Here is a 22,490-nt window from a genome sequence, read left to right on the forward strand (position 1 = left end):
TGCTCAGTTGTGTCTGACTCTTTGCGACCCCATGGACTGCAGCATGCCAGGCTTCCCTGTCCATCACCAACTCCTGGAGTTTACTCAGACTCATGTCCATTGAGTTGGTGATGCCATCCAACCATCTCATCCTCTGTCATCCCCTTCTCCTCCCACCTTCAATCTTTCCCAGCATCAGGGTCTTTTCAAATGAGTCAGTTCTTTGCATCAGGTGGCTAAAGTATTGGAGTTTCAGCCTCAGCATCAGGCCTTCCAGTGAAAATTCAGGACTGATTTCCTTTAGGATGGACTGGCTGGATTTCCTTGCAGTCCAAGGGGCTCTCAAGAGTCTTTTGCAACACCACAGTTGAAAAGAGTCAATTCTTTGACAAGTAACATGTCACATATCCTCAAATTCAATGGTGATTCAGATCAGATCATATCAGTCGCTCAGTCGTGTCCGACTCTTTGCGACCCCATGAATCGCAGCACGCCAGGCCTCCCTGTCCATCACCAACTCCCGGAGTTCACTCAGACTCACGTCCATCAAGTCAGTGATGCCATCCAGCCATCTCATCCTCTGTCATCCCCTTCTCCTCCTGCCCCCAATCCCTCCCAGCATCAGAGTCTTTTCCAATGAATCAACTCTTCAAATGAGGTGGCCAAAGTACTGGAGTTTCAGCTTTAGCATCATTCCTTCCAAAGAAATCCCAGGGCTGATCTCCTTCAGAATGGACTGGTTAGATCTCCTTGCAGTCCAAGGGACTCTCAAGAGTCTTCTCCAACACCACAGTTCAAAAGCATCAATTCTTCGGCGCTCAGCCTTCTTCACAGTCCAACTCTCACATCCATACATGACCACAGGAAAAATCATAGCCTTGACTAGACAAACCTTAAGCAAATTAGAACTATAAAATATTTGTACCTACACACAAACTTAGCATACAAAAAATTTTTAAAACACCTTGTACTATTAATATTGGTAAGACCATGGAACAAAACTACTTATATAGTGCTAATGGGAATGTAATTCATATAACCAGTTTGTGAAACTCCTTGACAGTATCAGTTTAAGCAGACTATATATGTATTCTGTAAACCAGCAATTCTATCCAAAATTCTAACAAACAGAAGTGCATGGATATATTCATATAGAGCAGGAGCAAGAATATATTTTGTAATAGCCACATCAGGAAGGACTCTAGACATTTCTCAAAAATAGGAAGAATACAGAAATTTAGGTACAGTCATGTAATGGATACTATGTTGTTGCTGTTCAGCCACTCAGTCGTTTTTGATTCTTTGTGACCCCATGGACTGCAGCACACCAGACTTCCCTGTCCTTCATTATCTCCTGGAATTTGCTCAAATTCATGTCCGTTGAGTAGGAGATGGGTAGCCAAAGCATTGGAGCTTCAGCTTTAGCAACAGTCCTTTCAGTGAATATTCTGGTTTGGTTTCCTCTAGGATTGATTGGTTTGATTTCCTTACAGTCCAAAAGACTCTCAAGAGTCTTCTCCAGCACCATAATTTGAAAGTATCAGTTCTTTGGTGCTCAGCCTTCTTTATGGTCCAATTGTTACATCCATACATGACTACTACAAACAAACAAACAAACAAACAAAACCAACCAACCAACAAACAAACATAGCTTTAACTATACAGACCTCTGTCTGAAAAGTAATGCCTCTGTTTTTCAATATGTTATCTAGATTTGTCATAGCTTTCCTTCCAAGGAGCAAGTCTCTTAGTTTCATGACTGCAGTCACCTTCCACAGTGATTTTGAAGCACAAGAAAATAAAATGTCACTCCTTCTACTTTTTCCCCTTCTATTTGTCATGAAGTGATTGGACTTCCCATGTAGCACTAGTGGTAAAGTACCTGCCTGCCAATGAAGGAGACATAAAAGATATAAAAGATGCTGATCGATTGACCTGGTCCATCCTCAGGTCAGAAAGATCCCTTGGAGGCAGGCATGGCAACCCACTCCAGTATTTTGCCAGGAGAATCCCCATAGTCAGAGAAGCCTGGCATGCTACAGTCCATGGGGTCACAAAGAGTAGGACATGACTGAAGTGACTGAGCATGCATGAACAATGGGACTGTCATGATCTTAGTGTTTTGAACATTGAGTTTTAAGCTAGCTTTTTCACTCTCTTCTTTCACTCTAATTAAGATGGTCTTTAGTTCCTCTTCACTTTCTGCCATTAGAGAGGTGAGAGAGTCATTTCCTAGGCAGGTTGATAAGGAGTCTACGGGTCCCCAAGGAGAGAGGGGTCTGGAATTCTCAAGGAGGAAGAAAGGACAAACTTTTTTTTCTTTCTCTACATTCCTTAGGATTATATAACAATAATGTATCCTGCCTGAGGACAGTCTCTGGATTAAGGACAGTCTTTGGATTAAACCTTCTGGCTAATTCTGTTATTTTAAAATGTAAATTATGGGAATAGGTCTGGTGAGGTCTTTACAACCTCCAGACATTCTTTGGATTCATTGGAGAGTATATAACTTTATTGCTAACACTAGCAAGGGGGTACTCTTTCTGCCCCCTTCTGATGCCTATGTCAGAAGCTTTCTCTGTCTCCTTTATACTTTAATAAAACATTATTACACAAAAGCTCTGAGCGATCAAGCCTCGTCTCTGGCCCCAGATTGAATTCTTCTCTTCCAGGGGCCAAGAATCCCAGTGTCTTCGCGTGATTCAACAACAACCTTTCATCTTGGGGGCTTGTCCAGGATCCTTCAGGACAAGGTAAGGATGCTTGGAGCTTTAGTTCTTTGTTCTCTCAGTGAACACGTTTTCTGCTGTGCTTTACTAACTCTACGGTGTGCTTGTGTGAATGAATGGCATGCCCTGCATGAAGCAAGTAAGGAGCCCTGCTCTGCAGTTCCACGGTGATCTCATACGGCTTATGGCAAGAACCTGTCGGGGGTTATACCGACCTGCCAATGCCAAGAGGCACCCAAAGTCTCCTTCAGGAACCGACCAGAAATGGGCAAAGTGTGTGGACCGAACTCTCCTTTCTTGGTCAAACTTTTCCGTCTCTTTGACCATTTCATAACTCCTTGTGAATTAGAAGTACTAACCTTATCTATTGGATCATAGACTTTCAAGGACTTGTGATGTATACTGTTATGGTGTACTGCGGCTTAGGTCCCAAACTTGGATTGGTATTCAAGAAAGCGCCTAGCCTCGCTAGGAATCGAAAGTTCGGAAGCTAGATGGAGCTCTAGGTCCAAGAACATCTCTGAGGTTAAAGGTTACTCAGATTGGGACTGCAATGGGTTTTTTCCTTTCGTAAGACCGGCTCTTAGTGGATCAGAGGAGGCTATTATACTGGTGCGGTGATGCTTGGAAAGAACATCTCAGTTTTATGTTCGCATTCATCTTATTGTAGTCAGGAAATACTCAGGGTTGTGCACAGGCACTCAGGTGACGAATGTTTCCCCTAGTAGTCTTAGTTTGGGAGGCATTGCAGAAGTTTACTCTGATTCACCCTGGGTGACATCAGAGGCAAGCAAGGTTAAAGGTGGAGAGCTGGACGTCAAGTAGGGATGCTATCAAGTCTACCCCTGGTACATCCCCACCCCATCTCAGTAGTAGAACTGGGAGGGACTCGGACTGCTCCTGCGTCGGTAAGGGACAGACTAAGTCTGACCAGGAAGGAAAAGCTTTTGGTGTAACATCTGTCTACACCCCCATCTAGAGCAGGGAGGGACGCCTCCGGTAGAAAAAATGGTGCTGGTCACTTTTTTCTCTCTTACAGATGGGAGCTAACAATTCCAGCCTCACTTCTTTGAACTGTATCCTGAAAAACTGGGATAGATTTGATCCCCAGGGCTTAAAGAAGACACACCTGGTCTTCCTATGTGATACTGCATGGCCATGGTATCCATTGGAGGACGGCGAATGGTGGCCAGTTGGAGGGTCTCTTAAGTATAATACTGTTCTACAATTAGACCGGTTCTGTAAGGAACAAGGGAAATGGGTAGAAGTAACATATGTGTTGCCCTTTTTCTCTCTGCGAAATATGTCAGACTTATGTCCTAAGGGTATAGATTTGGGTGTGAAATCTTCAGCTCCCTCCTGTCCTCCTACTTTGCCCCGGTACCTGGGGCTCCAAGTTGAGCAAACTGAAAGCCAGAGAACCCCCCTCAGAAGGGTTGTCTTGGTCTCAGTGGAAATCCAAACTGAGATTCAAACTGCCCACATGGAGGTCCAAACAACTCCTATCTCAGTACGACCTCAGACTGCTCTGGTTTCAGTAGAAACTGAGACTATCAAAGTAAGAGATGAGATGGAGGACAGGAGACAAAGAGAAGAGGAAAAACAGGTTTCTCCAATCTATTCCTGGGATCATATGTGCAGAGCAGCCAGAGGGACTGAGAAACAGCCACACAAGCTGTTGCCTGTTTATGAAACACCCACTGGGAGAAATAATCAGTCTGTGAGAGTTAATAAGCCTTTCTTTTATCAAGAAATACAAAGAATCAAGGAGGATCTGGGAGACTATTTAGAGGACCCAGAAAAATATATTAGAGCTTTTAAAGGTGTTACTCTGCTTTATGACCTGACTTGGAAGGATGTGATGTGTATCTTGGGACAAACGCTGACTCCTGAGTCAAAGACTCGAGTTTTTGGAAAAGCGGTTGCTTCTGGAGATGAATGGCTTGGTAATGAATCAGTAGGGAAGAGGGAGAATGAGACAGCGGCCCTCCCCACTGGGAATCAGGTGGTCCCAACTATAGAACCAGACTGGGACTACAACACAGCTAAAGGAAGATGGGATCAGAGTCATTTTGTTAGATGTATTCTTGAAGGACTTAGGCGCGTTCTAAGCCTTTAAACTATGGCAAATTGGCAGACATAGAACAGGAGGAGAAGGAAGCTCCTGGTAAATTCCTAGATAGATTGAGAGAAGGCCTTTGCAGATTCACTGAGATTGATCCCAAAAATGAAGAGGGAAAAGTGATCTTAAAGGATAGATTTCTCACTCAGTCGGCTCCAGATATCCACTGTAAGCTATTAAAACGGGCGTATGGACCAAATTAGTCTTTAGATACTCTGTTACGACTAGCTCAGACAGTCTATTATGGTAGGGAATATGAGGAAAAGAAAGAAAGGCAAAAAAAGACAAAGGAAAAGGCGGAAGCCTTTGCCATGGCTATGAAAAACGTTCTTAAACAGCCTGAGAAAAATGCCCAGAGGGGTCCAGGTGAAAAGGGACGGGCTTGCTATTACTGTGGAAAGGAGGGGCACCTCAAGCGGGATTGCCCTCAGGCATCTAAGCCACCCCCGGCTCCATGTCCGGTCTGCAAAGGACCACACTGGAAGATAGACTGCCCCCAGAGGCGTAGGTCTCCGGGATCAGACTCTCAAGACAATCAGGACTGAAGGTACCCGGGGGTCCCCACACAAGCTCCCGTCCTAATTACACCTGAGGAGCCCCAGGTATTAATAAATGTGGGGGGCCAATCCGTCAATTTCCTTTTAGACACTGGGGCAACTTTTTCTGTGCTTACTGAAGCCCCTGGCCCACTTTCTTCCTGATCTGCTTCTGTAATGGGACTGTCTGGACGAGCCAAAAGGTATTATTTCAGTTATTCTTTATCTTTCAACTGGGATTCTGTGTTGTTTTCACACGAGTTTCTGATTGTGCCAGAATCTCCCTCACCCCTTTTGGGAAGGGATATACTTAGCAAGGTCCATGCTTCTGTTTTTATGAATATGGAGCCCTTCCTTTCTCTCCCTTTAGTTGAACCAAATGTAAATCCTAGAGTATGGGCTGATGGAAAATCTGTGGGTTGAGCACAAAATTCTATTTCTGTAGTTGTTAAGCTCAAAGACCCGCACATATTCCCACATAAGAAGCAGTATCCACTGAAACCTGAGGTTAAGGAAGGGTTAAAACCCTTCATCGAAAATTTAAAGGAGCAGGGACTATTAATTCCCTGTAACAATCCTTGCAATACTCCTATTTTGGGTATAAAGAAATCGAATGGTAAATAGAGACTAGTTAAAGATTTACGAATAGTAAATGAGGCTGTAATTCCTTTACACCCCATGGTGCCTAATCCTTATACTCTATTGTCTGAAATTCCTGAACGAGCCAAATATTTCTCAGTAATTGATTTAAAGGATGCCTTCTATTCAGTGCCTTTGGTGGAAGAAAGTCAATTCCTATTTGCCTTTGAAGACCCTACGCAGCCAGCTTCTCAGTTAACCTGGACAGTTTTGCCCCAGGGATTTCGTGACAGTCCTCACTTATTTGGACAAAGTTTGTCACAGGATCTACAAAACTTTAATAGCTCTGAAGCGGTGGTGTTACAATATGTAGATGATATTTTGCTCTGTGCTGAGACAGAGGAAGCTTGTTTGCGAGCCTCAGAAGATTTCTTAAAATTTCTGGCAGGCTGTGGTTACAAGGCATCAAGAGAAAAGGCTCAGCTTTGTCAACAATCGGTTAGATATCTGGGCCTAATCATATCAGAAGGGACTAGGGCCATAGGCCCTGAGAGAATTAAACCTATACTAAATCATCCCTTACCTATGACTTTAAGACAATTGAGAGGATTTTTGGGAATCTTAGGTTACTGTTGCATTTGGATTCCGGGTTACGGGGAACTTGCCTGGCCTTTATATAAACTTATAGCTGAAACTCAGCAGGCCCAAACGGACAAACTGGTTTGGTCTCCAGAAACTCAAAAGGCTTTTAAGGTTCTTCAGACTGCTCTCCTGCAAGCTCCAGCTCTGAGCTTGCCCACAGGGTCAGAATTTAATTTGTTTGTCACTGAAAGAAAAGGTGTGGCATTGACAGTTTTGACACAACCCCGAGGGCCTCACCAGCAACCTATTGCTTATCTAAGCAGAGAATTAGATGTAGTTTCACGTGGGTGGCCCCACTGCCTAAGAGTAATTGGGGCAGCGGCTTTATTAGCACCTGAAGCTTTAAAAATAATTAATGGATGAAACCTTATTGTACTGACTACTCATGATGTGAGTGGAATATTAAATTCTAAGGTTCATATTTTGATGACAGACAGTAGGCTTCTTAAATATCAGTCATTGTTGTTAGAAGGACCAGTAACTAAGCTTAAAGTTTGTGGAAATTTAAATCCTGCCACTTTCCTTCCTGAGAAGGAAAATGAAACACCTGTTCACGATTGTTCTCAATTCCTAACTTTATGCAGCTCGGGAGGATCTAAAGGATACCCCATTAGACAATCCTGACATGGAAATATTTACAGATGGCAGTTCTTTTGTTCAGGATGAAAAGTGTAAAGCAGCTTATGCCGTGGTGACTGCTGAACAGGTTTTGGAAGCAAAATCTCTCCCCCAGGGAACCAGTGCTCAGTTAGCAGAGCTTGTGGCTCTGAGCCGAGCTCTAGAATTAAGCAAAGGGCAGCGAATGGGCCTGATAATCTATGTGAGTCTACTTCTGCTGACTCCAAAAATCCTGAGTCTGCCATTTGATCCTCAAGACAATGCCTTCCTGTCTGGCTCACTCCTACACTGCATTCCACAATGGATCTAACTGCTGGGTCTGTGGAACACTCCCCTCTTCATCAGTGGAAGGCTTCCTATGGTGGACATCTCCATTTCAAGGAAAAGACCTTCTCCATGTCTGTGAATACCTTCGACAACAATCACATGCGATGCCTCTTATTCATCTGATGACATCTACCAACCCTAAAATGGACTGGTGCAACACGTTGCACTTTAACTATGGACATAATGTGACTTTTAATCTCGATTTTAACTTGTTTTAATGACTATGTTGCCTGCATCTGTAACTGTATAACTGGATTTGTTTCTAGCTGCATGAAAGCTTTTAGTTACAAATGGTTGCTCAAACTCCTGCTACTGCTGCATCTTCCTCCAAATACTATTTGGGGCCCCTGGATCAGATATCCTCAATATGAGAATTAGGAGAATATGTTGCCTCACCAATTTAGGGACAATGCCCCTTGTCAGCTCGGAAACAGTTATGGAAAGAGAACGATGCCTCTTTTCCCTAGGCAACATAATTCTCCTAAAATAAAAGGGGGGAATGAGAGAGTCATTTCCTAGGCAGGTTGATAAGGAGTCTAGGGGTCCCCAAGGAGAGAGGGGTCTGGAATTCTCAAGGAGGAAGAAAGGACAAACTTTTTTTTCTTTGTCTACATTCCTTAGGATTATATAACAATAATGTATCCTGCCTGAGGACAGTCTCTGGATTAAGGATGGTCTTTGGATTAAAACTTCTGGCTAATTCTGTTATCTTAAAATGTAAATTATGGGAGTAGGCCTGGTGAGGTCTTTACAACATCCAGACATTCTTTGGATTCATTGGAGAGTATATAACTTTATTGCTAACACTAGCAAGGGGGGTACTCTTTCTGTCCCCTTCTGATGCCTATGTCAGAAGCTTTCTCTATCTCCTCTATACTTTAATAAAACTTTATTACACAAAAGCTCTGAGCGATCAAGCCTCGTCTCTGGCCCCAGATTCAATTCTTCTCCTCCAGGGGCCAAGAATCCCGGTGTCTTCACGTGATTCAACAACAACCTTTCAGAGGTATCATCTGCATATATGAGGTTTTTGATAGTTCTCCTAGCAATCTTGATTTCAGCTTGTGATTCATCCAGTTCAGCATTTCTTATGATGTATTCTGCCTAGAAGTTAAATAAACAGGCTGACAATATACAGCCTTGACACACTCCTTTCCCAATTTTAAACCAGTCTGTTACTGCATGTCTGGTTTTAACTGTTGCTTCTTGACTGACATACAGGTTTCTCAGAAGATATGTAAGGTGGTATGGTACTCCCAGCTCTTTAAGTTTCTCTACAGTTTGTGATCCACACAGTCAAAGATTTTAGAGTAGTCAGTGAAGCAGAAGTAGATGTTTTTTTGGAACACCTTTGCTTTCTCCATGATTCAGTGAATGTTGTCAACTTGATCTCTACACTTACAGTAATAAAAGAACCATTGCTATTTAGAATGCAGGGGCTTTAGGGAAGTCATTAGGTCATGAAGGCTTTGCTTTGCCCTCATGAACTGAATTAGTGCCTGCTCATGCTTAGTCATGTCCGACAATGTGACCCCGTGGACTGTAACCCGCCAGGCTCCTCTGTCCATGTGGTTCTCCAGGCAAGAATACTGGAGTGGGTTGCCATTTCCTGATCCAGGGAACATTCCCTACACAAGGATCAAACTCAGGACTCCTGCATTGTAGGAATATTCTTTACTTTCTGAGCTACTAGGGAAGCCCATGAACTGGATTAGTGCCCTCATAAAAGAGCCCAGGGCACTCCCTTGCCCCATGTGATGTGTGGGCACAGCAAAAAGACAGCCATCTACAAACCAGGAAGAATGCTTTCATCAGAACCCAATCCAAACTAAAAATTCCAGCTTTCAGAACAGTGATAAATAAATGCTTATAATTACTATAGCAGTCCAAACAAGCTAAAACAATCATCAACATAATGTTCAGATATCAATAGAGTTTTCACCAGAAGACTATACATGAAAGAACGTGTTCTGTTTGATTTCACTTGTGTAAAAATCAGAAAAAGACACAAACTATGTAGAGTGCTAAAAATAAAGATTGATCTAACTTGAGGAACACTGACTCAGAAAGAAGATGAGAAGTTTGTTTGATGTAGTGTTGGTCTTCTACTTGGTTTAGAAGTTTGGTCATAAAGGCATTTTTACTTTGAAAAAATTCAATAAATTGTAAACTTATGTTTTGTGCACACTTTGAACGTGTACTATAAACGTTTGAAATATATTAAAAATGATACTACTCTTAAAAGAAACAAAACTTCCTTTGAATATGAAAGCAGTCTCTTTGTCTACTGAGGGCAGAACGTATTAGTTTGTGAGGGCTGCTATAACTAAGTACCACAGACTGGGGTGGCTTAAACAAAAGAGGCTGATTTTCTTCCAGTTTGGAGGATAGTAATCCAAGATCAAAATGTTAGTAGGGTTGGTTTCATTCTGAAGCTTCTGTCTGGCTTATAGACAGCCATCACCTCCTGTGTCTCTCACAGTCTTTCCTGTGTGTATTCTTGTGTTCTAATCTCCTTTCTTAAAAAAGATACCAGTCATCCTGGGTTAGGATGCACTATTTGAACCGATTACAATTTAATTTCCTCTTTAAAAACTATATCTACAAATTCGGTCATATTCAGAAGTACTGGGAGTCAAGATTTTGATATATGGATATTAAATAAACTTTTCAACCCATAACCCAAAGTGGGATGGTAATAGGTTGTGGCACAAAGTAATGATAATTGTGTGGAAGAAATTGTGTTAAATTGGATTAAACAAATATTATGGGTAACAGGATATGGCATGAGTATCGATGGCAGACATCAATATTATGATGTAGACTTCCAAATGTATGAAGGAAAATATTGACACTAAATCTAAAAATGAAAAGCGCTAGAAACCAGTTGGGCCCCATGGCAAATCTGCATTGTACCCAGTTGTTATTTCTCCAGAGAACTCATTTAGTGCAAAATACTATCTAACAAAGCAATTACTTAATACTCACCTATATGTATAATCTCTTAAGGAAATGGCATCAATCTACAAATAATATAAATCCTGCCTGTGTTATTCAGCAGAAGAACCATGACATTGATGCTCTTTCTAAAATAGCTCTTCCTTCAAAGGTAAGTAGACTTCTGTATTATACATTTATTTATAACCATCAAAACTCTGCTTTCTTATTTGGGAAATCATGTGCCAAAACTAGACTTATGATTCATAAATGACAAGAAAGACAAAGGAAATACCAATGACCAGAAAAGTGTGGATATTTATTGTTTTAGGCACTATTACTTATATAATTCATTGAGTCATTTAGGTGGATGATAAGGAATATATTGAATGCCATTCTGTATGATTCTTTACTTAATGACTAATAGCTACCATTTATTGATGACTACCCAGTCCATAGATGTACAAAGTGTCAGAAATGACTGAGCATGCACACGAACACACACAGACATGTATGGAGAACAATATGTTCCATAGTGCATACTTTCTGTTGCATGATCCTCAAAATAAACCTACCCATATAAGGAATCCATTTTGACACATACACACAAAAATGATGAAGCCCAGAAATATTAGGAAACATTGTCCAGAGTGCATGGATCAAAATTGTTAAAGCCAGAATGGGAATTCAACAAATTGACTCCATAGCCCATGTTTTTACCAGTAAATTCTACTCAGTTCAGTTCAGTCACTCAGTCGTGGCTGACACTTTGCAACCCATGGACTGCAGCACGTCAGGCCTCTGTGTTCATCACCAATTCCTGGAGTTTACTCAAACTCATGCCCACTGAGTTGGTGATGCCATCCAACCATTTCATCCTCTGTCATCCCCTTCTCCTCCCACCTTCAGTCTTTCCCAGCATCAGGGTCTTTTCAAATGAGTCAGTTCTTCGCATCAGGTGGACAAAGTATTGGAGTTTCAGCTTGAACATTAGCCCTTACAATGAATATTCAGGATTGATTTCCTTTAGGATGGACTGGTTGGATCTTCTTGCTTTCCAAGGGACTTCAAGAGTCTTCACCAACACCACAGTTCAAAAGCATCAGTTCTTCAGTGCTCAGCTTTCTTTATAGTCCAACTCTCACATCCATACATAACTACTGGAAAAAATGATTGCCTTGACTAGATGGACCTTTGCTGGAAAAGTAGTCTCTGCTTTTTAATATGCTATCTAAGTTGGTAATAACTTTCCTTCCAAAGGGTAAATGTCTTTTAATTTCATGGCTGCAGTCACCAACTGCAGTGATTCTGGAGCTCCCAAAATAAAGTCTATCATTGTTTCCACTGTTTCCCCATCTTTTTGCTATGAAGTGATGGGACCAGATGACACGACCTTAGTTTTCTAAATGTTGAGCTTTAAGCCAACTTCACTCTCCTCTTTCACTTTCATCAAGAGGCTCTTTAGTTCTTCTTCACTTTCTGCCATAAGGGTGGTATCATTTGCATATATGAGGATGTTGATATTCCTCCCAGCAATCTTGATTCCAGCTTGTGCTTCATCCAGCCCAGTGTTTCTCATGACATACTCTGCATATAAGTTAAATAAGCAGGGTGACAAGATACAGCCTTGACAGACTCCTTTCTCGATTTGGAACCAGACTGTTGTTCTAACTGTTGCTTTCTGACCTACATATGGATTTCTCAAGAGGCAGGTCAAGTGGTCTGGTATTCCCATCTCTTGAAGAATTTTCCACAGTTTATTGTGATCCACACAGTCAAAGTCTTTGGCATAGTCATTAAAGCAGAAATAGATGTTTTTTTTTTTTTTTTTCTGGAACTCTGTTTTTTTCAATGTTTTTCCAACAGATGTTGGCAATTTGATCTCTGGTTCCTCTGCCTTTTCTAAAACCAACTTGAACATCTGGAAGTTCATGGCTCATGTATTGCTAAAGCCTGGCTTGGAGAATTTTGAGCAGTAGTTAACTCACGTATGAGATGAGTGCAATTGGGCAGTAGTTTGAACATTCTTAGGCATTGCCTTTCTTTGTGATTGGAATGAAAACTGACATTTTCCAGTCCCATGGCCACAGCTGAGTTTTCCAAATTTGCTGGCATACTGAGTACAGCACTTTCACAGCATCATCTTTTAAGATTTGAATAGCTCAACTGGAATGCCATCACCTCCACTAGCTTTGTTCACAGTGATGCTTCCTAAGGCCCACTTGACTTCACCTTCCAGGATGTCTGGCTCTAGGTGAGTGATCACACCATCGTGGTTATCTAGGTCATGAAGATCTTTTTTGTACAGCTCTTCTGTGTATTCTTGCCACCTCTTCTCAATATCTTCTGCTTCTGTTAGGTCCATATCACTTCTGTCCTTTATCGTGCTCCTCTTTCCATGAAATATTTTCTTGGTATCCCTAATTTTCTTTAAGTGACTTCTAGTCTTTCCCATTCTATTGTTTCCTCTATTTCTTTGCCAAGGAAGGCTTTTTTTCTGATCACCGAGGAAGGTTTTCTTATCTCTCCTTGCTATTGGTTGGAACTCTGCATTTGAATGGGTATGTCTTTCCTTTTCTCCTTTGGTTTTCACTTCTCTTCTTTTCTCAGCTATTTGTGAGGCCTTCTCAAACAACCATTTTGTGTTTGCACTTCTTTTTCTTGGGTATCATCTTGATCCCTGCCTTCTGTACAATGTCATGAACCTCCGTGCATACTTCTTTAGGCACTCTGTCTATCAGATCTAATCCCTTGAATCTATTTGTCACTTGTAAGGGATTTGACTTAGGTCATAGCTGAATGGTCTAGTGGTTGTCCCTACTTTCTCCAATTTAAAACTGAATTTAGTAAGTGAATTTGGCAAGTGGATTTGGATAATATTTGTCATCTCTCTCTTTTTTTTTTTTATTAAGTGAACCACTTTCTCTACTCTTGAGATTTGTTTCAGTGTTGCATGAAGAATGATGATGTCAAGGTTCTTGGTTAAGTTATGTTCCTGGTTTTAGTTTCCAATTTTCAAAATAATTTGTGGGTGACCTTGAACCACTCATTTTGTGTCATTCATCCAGTTAATTTTTAGGATGAAGTATCTGACCTCCAAGATCACTTCTGGCTCATAATCTCCCCGAATCTTGAATCTTTTGGAGAATTTAAAGCAATTTTGCTATTTGCAGAAAATTCAGGATAGTTCTGTAAAGCACTTTAAAAAATGGATCTCATTCATACACTTGTTTATATATCTATCAATTTTTTTTTATAGTTAAGCAATGGCACCCCACTCCAGTACTCTTGCCTGGAAAATCCCATGGAAGGAGGAGCCTGGAAGGCTGCAGTCCATGGGGTCGCTGAGGGTCGGACACGACTGAGCGACTTCACTTTCACTTTTCACTTTCATGCATTGGAGAAGGAAATGGCAACCCACTCTAGTATTCTTGCCTGGAGAATCCCAGGGAAGGGGGAGCCTGGTGGGCTGCCGTCTATGGGGTCGCACAGAGTCGGACACGACTGAAGCAACTTAGCAGCAGCAGCAGCAGCAGCAGCAGTCTAAAATGTATTTAACCTTGACTCTCTTCCTTGTTCTCTCCCTCTTTAACACATACACACACATACAGACACACTCACACACACAATGCTTTCTTGTTTTAAATTCCCTTTTTCTCGAGGCGGTGCAAGTTAAATTATAATAATCTGGTGCCAATGAGTTTGCCTTATGTAGCTTCTCCATGAAAGGTGAGAAGGAACTGAGGAGGAGTCTGGGATCCTTGGGCACTGAAGAGGAAAACTTTGCCTGAGTATTATTCTGTCCATGATTTTTCAACAAAATTGAGGTAGTACAAATGGGAGTTTATGAACAATCTTGATTTCCATTCAGATTCTTTAATCTGCTAGCTATCTTTAATGTCTGAGCCACCAGAGAAGCACCAAGAATACTGGAGTGGATAGGCCTTCCTTTTTCCAGAGGCTCTGCAGGACTCAGGGATCAAACTTGGGTCTCCTGCATTACAGGCAGACTCTTTTCAGTCTGAGCCACTAAGGAAGCCCCTACTATCCATATTTTGTGAGGAAATTGAACCTCAGAATTATTTTACACATTTTTTTTGGTTGTTGTTTTTTATATTTTGCCCTTCAACACAGAGATAATACTGATCACAATCACAAATAGGTGATGAGATCTTGTGAACTGTTAATAGGTGAAAATTCACAGCCCATTTCAATTTTTTGACTGCTTCATCAGAGACAGGCGTTGTGCTAAGAATTTCCCAATGTTGTCTGCGATCCCCATACCTCACTGTGAGACAGCAATTTCCTTTCTCTACAGATGAACTTTGAAACTGAGAATCCTTACTTTTCCAAAGACAGGCCGTTAATTATGGTGCAGAGTGAAGATTTTATTTCCGATCTAACTGACATCGAACTTGATGCTCTACTGACTCCAAAAAGAGCCTAAGTTCATTGGTAAATTGTTCTACTACAATCAACTTCTCCACTAATGACCTCTACTTGTACTCATTCTCCCTAGATCTTTCTATGTGATCTGTACTTTTGAGTCACCTGGGATCTCTTCAACAGCCATGAGATGCATAGGGTGTGCATTGGTGTGTTTGGGCTGAAAGATGATGCTTATTAGAACTAAAGCACAATAGAAAAGAAAGTGACTGAGCAACATTGTATAATGCAAACCAAGAATGCTTTCCTGAGGTGCAAGGTGCTTTCCTGAGGCAGATATTATACCATGTGAAGATGGGAGAGATTATACCCATGACATTAAGGATACTGGTCACTTAATGTTATCAGAAGACATTCTTCGGATTAACCCTCCTTAACTTCCCTTACTCCTGAGCTGTTTCTATAATTTTAATTACAATGTGTTTCATCATTATCTGGATAGTTCCTTGGGGAGATGCTGTCAATGTGTGCAGTGTTCAAGATTCTATTATAAATAGGAATTATCATAGTTTTCTTGTTGCTGCTGAAGGTAGGTCTGCAAATTTTATAGTCTTTGCAATAGAGATTAATGCAGTCATATCTTTAACTTTTAGCTCTTTTTTGAAGAAGAGACTAAGACCTTACTTGTGGACCTATTTGTTATCAGTGTTTTATTGTCTGGAATTATATACTTGGGAAATATTGCTATTTATATTAATAGTTGATATAAAAATTCATAAGAATATCTTGCTACCATAGGGACTTACAAGAATTTTTCTCTTTAGGTTTTGCCTTTTATGTCTTCTCTACAAAGACCAGTGATTTTCACATTGTGTTTTAAAATGTATCTGAATGGAATTGAAAGTATTGTGCCATTGGGAATGATTCAGTTCAGTCACTAAGTTGTGTCCTACTCTTTGCCATCCCATGGACTGTAGCATGCCATGCTTGCCTGTCTTTCACTATATTGAAGAAGTAATTATACCTTTGCTGTATTGTGTGTGTGTGTAAAATTCCTGAAAAGGTAATGAAAGTGATATTTTAAATTTCTAATTTATACATTCTATATGCTTAATTGCTTTAAAAGATGATGCACAGTTATCTAATAAAGTGGCTCTCTATGAGAAGTTACTTTGGTCATCTGGCCCTAGGACTATGGGATCACCTAACCTTGAGAGGCATAGATAATGTTTGTCCAAGAACTCTGGTTTTCAGGCTCTATAGCCATGTCAAGCTCTTCTGGTTCACCAAGCATTGAATTATCAAAAGGATAACTTTTCCCCTTTTTTGGATGATCATCAAACTGCATTTTAAATGTAGAGAAATAGAATATTAGAAAAAGCTATCAAAGAGGCAGTAGTGATATAAAGTTATTGAGCATACCCCTAGAGTTCAGTTAATTGGTTTGCATTTCCATCTGGCCAATTTGCAGATGTCTGATCCAAGGAGAGCCTCTTAGTCTGTCAGTGCTTCAGTTTTCTCATTTTTCAGAAAGATATGCTAATTAGAACCTCTCTCATGGGACCTTTATTTATAAAAGATTGTGTAAGGAGTCAGCAAAAGGTAGCTATTATCTCACCTTAAAACTGAGACTGTTGCCACTAGAACAGGTTTTTAAATAGAGATTTTATTAGTTATGGACACAGTAATGCATTCTATGAAGCTGATCTGGAGATCAGGATGCTTAAAAATCATGTGTGAACATCCCTGAATGTCTACAGTATATAACAACTACTGTAGTCAGTTTGAAGTGTTCTAAAATGAATGAGACAAACTCTACTATCACAGAGCTAATGATTATGAAAAGTGGAAGAAAACCCACATATCACACAGGAAGGGAAATTGGAGAAGTAGTATTACTTTATGTTTCTTAGGTGCCTTGATGATTTTTTATATATTTTATACTTAGTTGCTGGTGTTGTTCTGTCACTAAGTCATATTTGGCTATTTGAGACTCCGTGGACTACAGCATGCCAGGCTCCTCTGTCCTTCACTATCTCCTGGAGTTTGCTCAGACTCATGTCTGAGTTGGTGATGTTATCTAACCATCTCATCCTCTTATAATTAGTTGTACCAATAATCCAAATCAAACTATGTTAATTAGGTAATTATGGGTTCACCAAGCAGAGGTAAGAGTTTTTATATATGAAAATTCTTGGTCTTAGCTCCATCTCCCAGTCAAAATCAGTAACTCTCATCTGGTTTAGTTTATCCACACTTAGAAGCCAGAAGATCTATGATCATGAAAATATAGGGTACAGGTGAACCCAGACCAGAACTGAAATATCAGCAACTATGTTATGTGCCCAAATCATTTTCTCTATGGTGTATTTAATTCCCATATGAATAATTTCAGGGGTAGGAAGAGCATTTACATAGATTAATCAACTTCCAAATTGTGAGTTGCTACTAGTTGGAAGGAGCCATGATACAATCATAGAGTTTATACACTTTTTAAAATAGTTCCTCTTCTAACTTTTTGTATTTTCATTTTCTTTTTCCTCAATATTTTTACATAACTGACTACTTGCCTGTAACTGAAAAATCACGTCCTCAAAGAGATCTTTGACCACTCTGTGTGCATTCTGCCTCTTCTTATTTCTGTGTTTATCAGCATGCTCCGTTTTCATCTCACAGTAGTTCCATTCCCTAAATTGTCTCATTTCTGTATTTTTCATTCACTCCTTTTCAAAAAGAATCAATTAGGATGCAAACCAAACTCTCGTGTAGCTTGTTCAATTTCATATTACAAAACTTAGACTACTTCTAGATATAATGTAATCAATAGTGAATATAATATAGCAAATATATTTGACATAACATTGGTTTTGATGTTTGTAAATGAATTATTATAAGCAATTATATCTACAGCCCATTTTATGTCATAATATTCCCTTTGAGCAATATTATTATGGGGATCTTAAATTCCTGAGATGATGTTAATCCTACAGATGCATCCCTAAGTACTCAGAGCAGTTTACTTCTCAGAAGACTTATCTGGGGAAGTGTATTAAACAGAGAAAACATTCCTTGTGGACATTTTAATTGCAGTGACATTGCATTTGAAAATAAATAATTATACATATAACGGATTGCTGCTGAAAAGCAGTAGAATCTGAAATAAGACAATAATTTTAAAAGCATGGCACCTGAGTTTTATTTTATATGTATATATAATTTATTGATATAATTTTGATATGGTGATTGAACCACTTGCAGTTTACTTTTCTGAGATAACTGTTAAACTGATACAGTCTGTGTTGTTAAATACCGCTTACCTCATCCTGCAAGCAGCAGTAATCAAGCAAGTGAAATATATAGCTAAATAAAATAAAACATGACTAGGGTTTTCATAAGTTGAAAGTTTTTTATATCATATGCTGGCATAGTGTAGAAAAGTATGTCAATGACTAGATTGTAAGACCAAGGTTTAAGACAATCATCCTGTAAAATTGCATAGATAAGAAGATATCTTCTGGACTTCCCTGGTGGCTCAGTGGATAAGAATATGCCTACCAATGTAGGGGACATAAGTTCGATCCCTGGTTGGAGGAAGATTTCACACGCCATGGAGCAACTAAGCCTGAGAGCCACAACTACTGAGCCTGCGCTCTAGAACCTGTGAGCCACGACCATTGAAGCCTGCTCACCTAGAGTCAGTGCTCCACAACAGGAGAAGCCACTGCAGTGCGAAGCCCACACACCCAACCAAGAGGAGCCAAGCACAGCCAAAAATAAACGAACAAATACATTAAAAAAAAAAAGGATATCTTCCAAGTCATAGGGAAATGAGTAAGTTAATATTACATGTGCATTTGTATTAATATAGACAATGAGAGGCAACCATCATACACAAAAATAGTATTCAATGGCATTTCAATGATTCACTCTTATTACTTCCCTGGTCAGCACAAAGTGGTTGTCTGACCTTATTGAATATTTACATTTATGAGTCTCATTTCCTATAAGGCAATATGTTGAAATGGATTTGGTCATTCTCTGATGACTCTCAGTCTAGCTTTACTTCTGTTAGCACTCTATGATGTTAGCATCATTGAAATAATTTAGCAAAAATAAGTGTCTAATACTAGTAGTATATGAATGTAATTGTCCGTTTTAAAGTTAAGAAACTAATAAATATTGTAATAATTACCTATAAGTCCTATTAAAGGAAATAAGTGTGATTATATACTCATATTAAACTTTGTGCAAAGTCTATGTTGATTTTTATATTATTTGAAATAGAAAACTGATAAACATGACTCAAAATTTTTAAGAATAAAATAAATCCATTTGTTTCTTTTAATTTGTCCATAGGCACTGCAGACTGGGTCTAATTGAAGGCAACGCCAAATTTCACAGATGTGACAGAATTTGTTCTTCTGGGGTTGACCAGTCATCATGAGCTTCAAGGTCTCTTTATTGTGGTGTTTCTAATAGTTTACATGATCAGTCTGATAGGGAACATTGGTATGATTATTTTGATCAGCATCAGCCTCCAGCTTCAGAGTTCCATGTACTTTTTCTTGAGTCATTTGTCTTTTGTGGATGTGTGGTTCTCTTCCAATGTCACTCTGAAGATGCTGGAAAACTTACTATCAGACAAAAACCATTTCCTACGTGGGGTGTTTGGTGCAGTGTTACTTCTTCAGAGCCCTTGTCCACGTGAAAGTATATATCTTGGCTGTGGTGGCCTTTGATCACTACATGGCCATCTGCAGCCCTCTGCTTTATGGCAGTAAAATGTCCAGGACTGTCTGTGCTCGTCTCATCTCTGTGACATACATTTATGGGTTCTCTGTTAGCCTAATCTGCACACTGTGGACATATGGCCTGTACTTCTGTGGAAACTTTGAAATCAACCACTTCTATTGTGCTGACCCTTCTCTTATCAAGATTGCCTGTGGAGGGGTCCACATTAAAGAATGCACCATGATTGTTATTGCTGGGATTAATTTCACATATTCCCTCTCAGTGGTTCTCATTTCCTATACCCTCATCATAGCGGCCGTGCTGCACATGCGCTCTGCCGATGGCCTCGCCTCTCCTCCAACCGTGCGGCGCGGGATGGGAAGGTAGGGAGGGAAAGACGTCTGGAAGACGGCGCGCCCCCGGCGGGCGGTCGGCCCAGTGGCCTTTCCGGTGGTAGGGGATGAGGGGCCGCGCGAGAAGGTGGGGGCGGCGTGCAGAGTAGGGGTCGGGTGGGAAAGGCGGCTCTCCTCTGCCTTCCCACCCACCCCTCCGCGCCTCCATCCCCGGCCGGACGCCACCCTTGCCCCGCGCCCGGTCGCGTCGTCTCCGGTGTCCCTCTTCCGCCCGACTTCCCCGCCACGTTCCTTCGAGGTTGGGTCCGAGGGTCCGGGGCGGGGGAGGGGGTGCTCAGCGCGCCCCCACCCCACCCCACGCTCCTTTGCCCGTGGCGCCGGCCACGACTGCCTTCCCCCCGGCCGTGGACCTCACGGCGCGGATCCTCCGGTCGCGTCTCGCGGGCTGTGCGGCGTGATGGGTGGCGGCTCCCCGCGGCGGGGCCGCTTGCTTGCCCGTCACCTCCTGCCGGTGGCCCTAGACTGGTCTGCTCTGGGCCTGCCGCGCGGTCGCCAGGCGCCTCCCCACGCCCTCCGAGCCTCGGGGCTTGCTCCCAACCCCCCTTCCCCACGCGTCCCGCGGCTGTCTTGTCGGGTTCTCTCGCCCCCTTACCTCTGTCGTGTCCCTTGCCCACTTGGCGCCATGCTTCCTGTCAGAGCCCCTTCCCTCTGCCCTTGGTGGTTGGGGGAGAAGGATGCCTGGGGCACGGGTAGGGGGCCCCGGTGGTTGAGGGGAGAGGTTGGGGGTGGGGGGTGTGGTCTTACGGGTGGAGCTTTTTTTTAAAATTAAAAATTTAATTAAAAAATTTTACATGTTCTATTTATTCAGTTCTAAAACACCACACTTATTGCACAGGGTCCCCATGGAAAGGCCCCCCTCTCTTAGCAGGACAGCCACAGATTCCACCGTGAAAGGGCAGCAAGGTGCCCTCCTCCCTTCTTTTCTGCCTGGGTGGCCACCAGGTGGTGGGGGAGCGGTCTGCCCCATTTCGGGGGGACGTGGGGGTGGTCCTCTGGCCTCGGCGGGGACCTCCGGGCGGTGGTCGACCAGCGCACGGCCGGGTCCCCAAGCGTCACGGGCCAGCGGCGCCGAGGCCCGCGGGCGGCAGCGGGCGGAGACGCGGTGGTGGTTGACCTAGGGGTGGTGGCCCGTGGGGCGCACCCTACTGCTTGCTCGCCTCCCGCTTTTCAGGTACCTAGCGCGTGGGGCTTCCCTGGTGGCTCAGATGGTAAAGCGTCTGCCTGCAGTGTGGGAGACCCAGGTTCGATCCCTGGGTTGGGCAGATCCCCTGGAGAAGGAAATGGCAACCCACTCCAGTACTCTTGCCTGGAAAATTTCATGGACGGAGGCGCCTGGTAGGCTACATGTGACCATGGGGTCACAAAGAGTTGGACACGACTGAACGACTTCACTTCACAGCTGATAAAAAGCTTGGGTTGTCTTGATGAGGTGGATTTGCTCCTGGATGGATTTCACCTGGATTTCAATAGTGAGGCTCGCGGGCTTCTCCTGGAAGTGGGCATATGGGCGGAGCACACCTGGCCCGCCTTGGGGGCGGAGTGCTCTGCCAGGAGCCATCTCCCGGCATATTGCATATTGAGTGCAGCACTTTCACAGAATCATCTTTCAGGATCTGGAATAGCTCAACTGGAATTCTATCACTGCCGGGAGCCAGCGTGAGGAACTCCGCCCGTGGCAAAGGTCATGAAGAAGGAGGCTTGGCATACGCAAAGGCAGGATCCAGCCTCAAGAGTCCCCCTGGAAATTCTCAAGCATCTTCCCCCAAAACCAGAGTCTGCCTACTTTCTGTTTTGTGCTCTCACCTACACCTCTGACTTTATGGGGGGCTGTCCCCCACTACCTCTCTCTGAAAAAAGAGTTAACTTACAGCTCCAGTTTAAGTTCCTGGGTGTGATAGTGTTTCAACCTACAAACTCCTTTGGAAGTCCTCTAGCCTGCCTGAATAGGTTTTTCCAGCCACATGTGATTGCTCTGAGCCTCCCAACTGTGAGAGGCATGAGATGTTCTAAACTGTCTAAATACAGATTCCTTTGAGCAGTTAAAAGATTGATTAGAAATTGTATTGGTGAAGGGTTTTTCACTTGTTGGGCCAATGTTTGCTGCTAAGTCTCCATATCCCTTACCTGCTGTGTCCCTGGCAGTGTATTGATTAATATAATTGATGTAAGTAGTAGCTTTAATGTTTGTAACCTTGGACCCTTGAGTTAATTCTTTTTCTTGTTGTAGCCCACCACACCTTTGCCCTATAGGAATGCAACTTTAATGCTTTTGGAGAGTGGCGCCTGACTAATCACCTTTAGAAAAAAATAAGTTTTCTGAAGAAAGGGTCTTAAAATGTTAACAGGCCTCTGGGCCAGAAGATGATGCAAATCACCTAAACTTTTGCATATGATAAGTTTGCAGGAAGAAAGCCTGGCTTACTGCATGACTCTACCCCTTCCCCCATTATCCTCTATGCATAACTTAAGGTATAAAAACTACTTTGGAAAA

At 42.1% G+C, this 22,490-nt stretch overlaps 1 protein-coding gene and 1 pseudogene across 1 annotated transcript; both read left to right on the forward strand.

Moving 5' to 3' along the window:
* The first annotated feature begins 2,636 nt into the window (after positions 1 to 2,636).
* On the forward strand, positions 2,637 to 5,015 carry LOC147370114 (uncharacterized). The gene is made up of 2 exons (XM_086413519.1): positions 2,637 to 2,732; positions 3,748 to 5,015. The coding sequence occupies exon 2, from the start codon at positions 3,748 to 3,750 to the stop codon at positions 4,825 to 4,827; it is 1,080 nt and encodes a 359-aa protein (XP_086269645.1). The 5' UTR covers positions 2,637 to 2,732; the 3' UTR covers positions 4,828 to 5,015.
* A 163-nt stretch (positions 5,016 to 5,178) lies between these two features.
* LOC147370115 (olfactory receptor 5M9-like) lies at positions 5,179 to 19,973 on the forward strand (annotated as a pseudogene).
* The last annotated feature ends 2,517 nt before the right edge of the window (positions 19,974 to 22,490 follow it).

This window comes from Bos grunniens, chromosome 7 (genome assembly GCF_055505025.1).
Source record: "Bos grunniens cultivar Pamir isolate PY7600 chromosome 7, Bosgru_T2T1.0, whole genome shotgun sequence".
Taxonomy (NCBI): Eukaryota; Metazoa; Chordata; class Mammalia; order Artiodactyla; family Bovidae; genus Bos; species Bos grunniens.

Excerpts from the sequence above, each read along its gene's own strand:
- LOC147370114 (XM_086413519.1), top strand. The coding sequence starts at position 3,748 with ATGGGAGCTAACAATTCCAGCCTCACTTCTTTGAACTGTATCCTGAAA.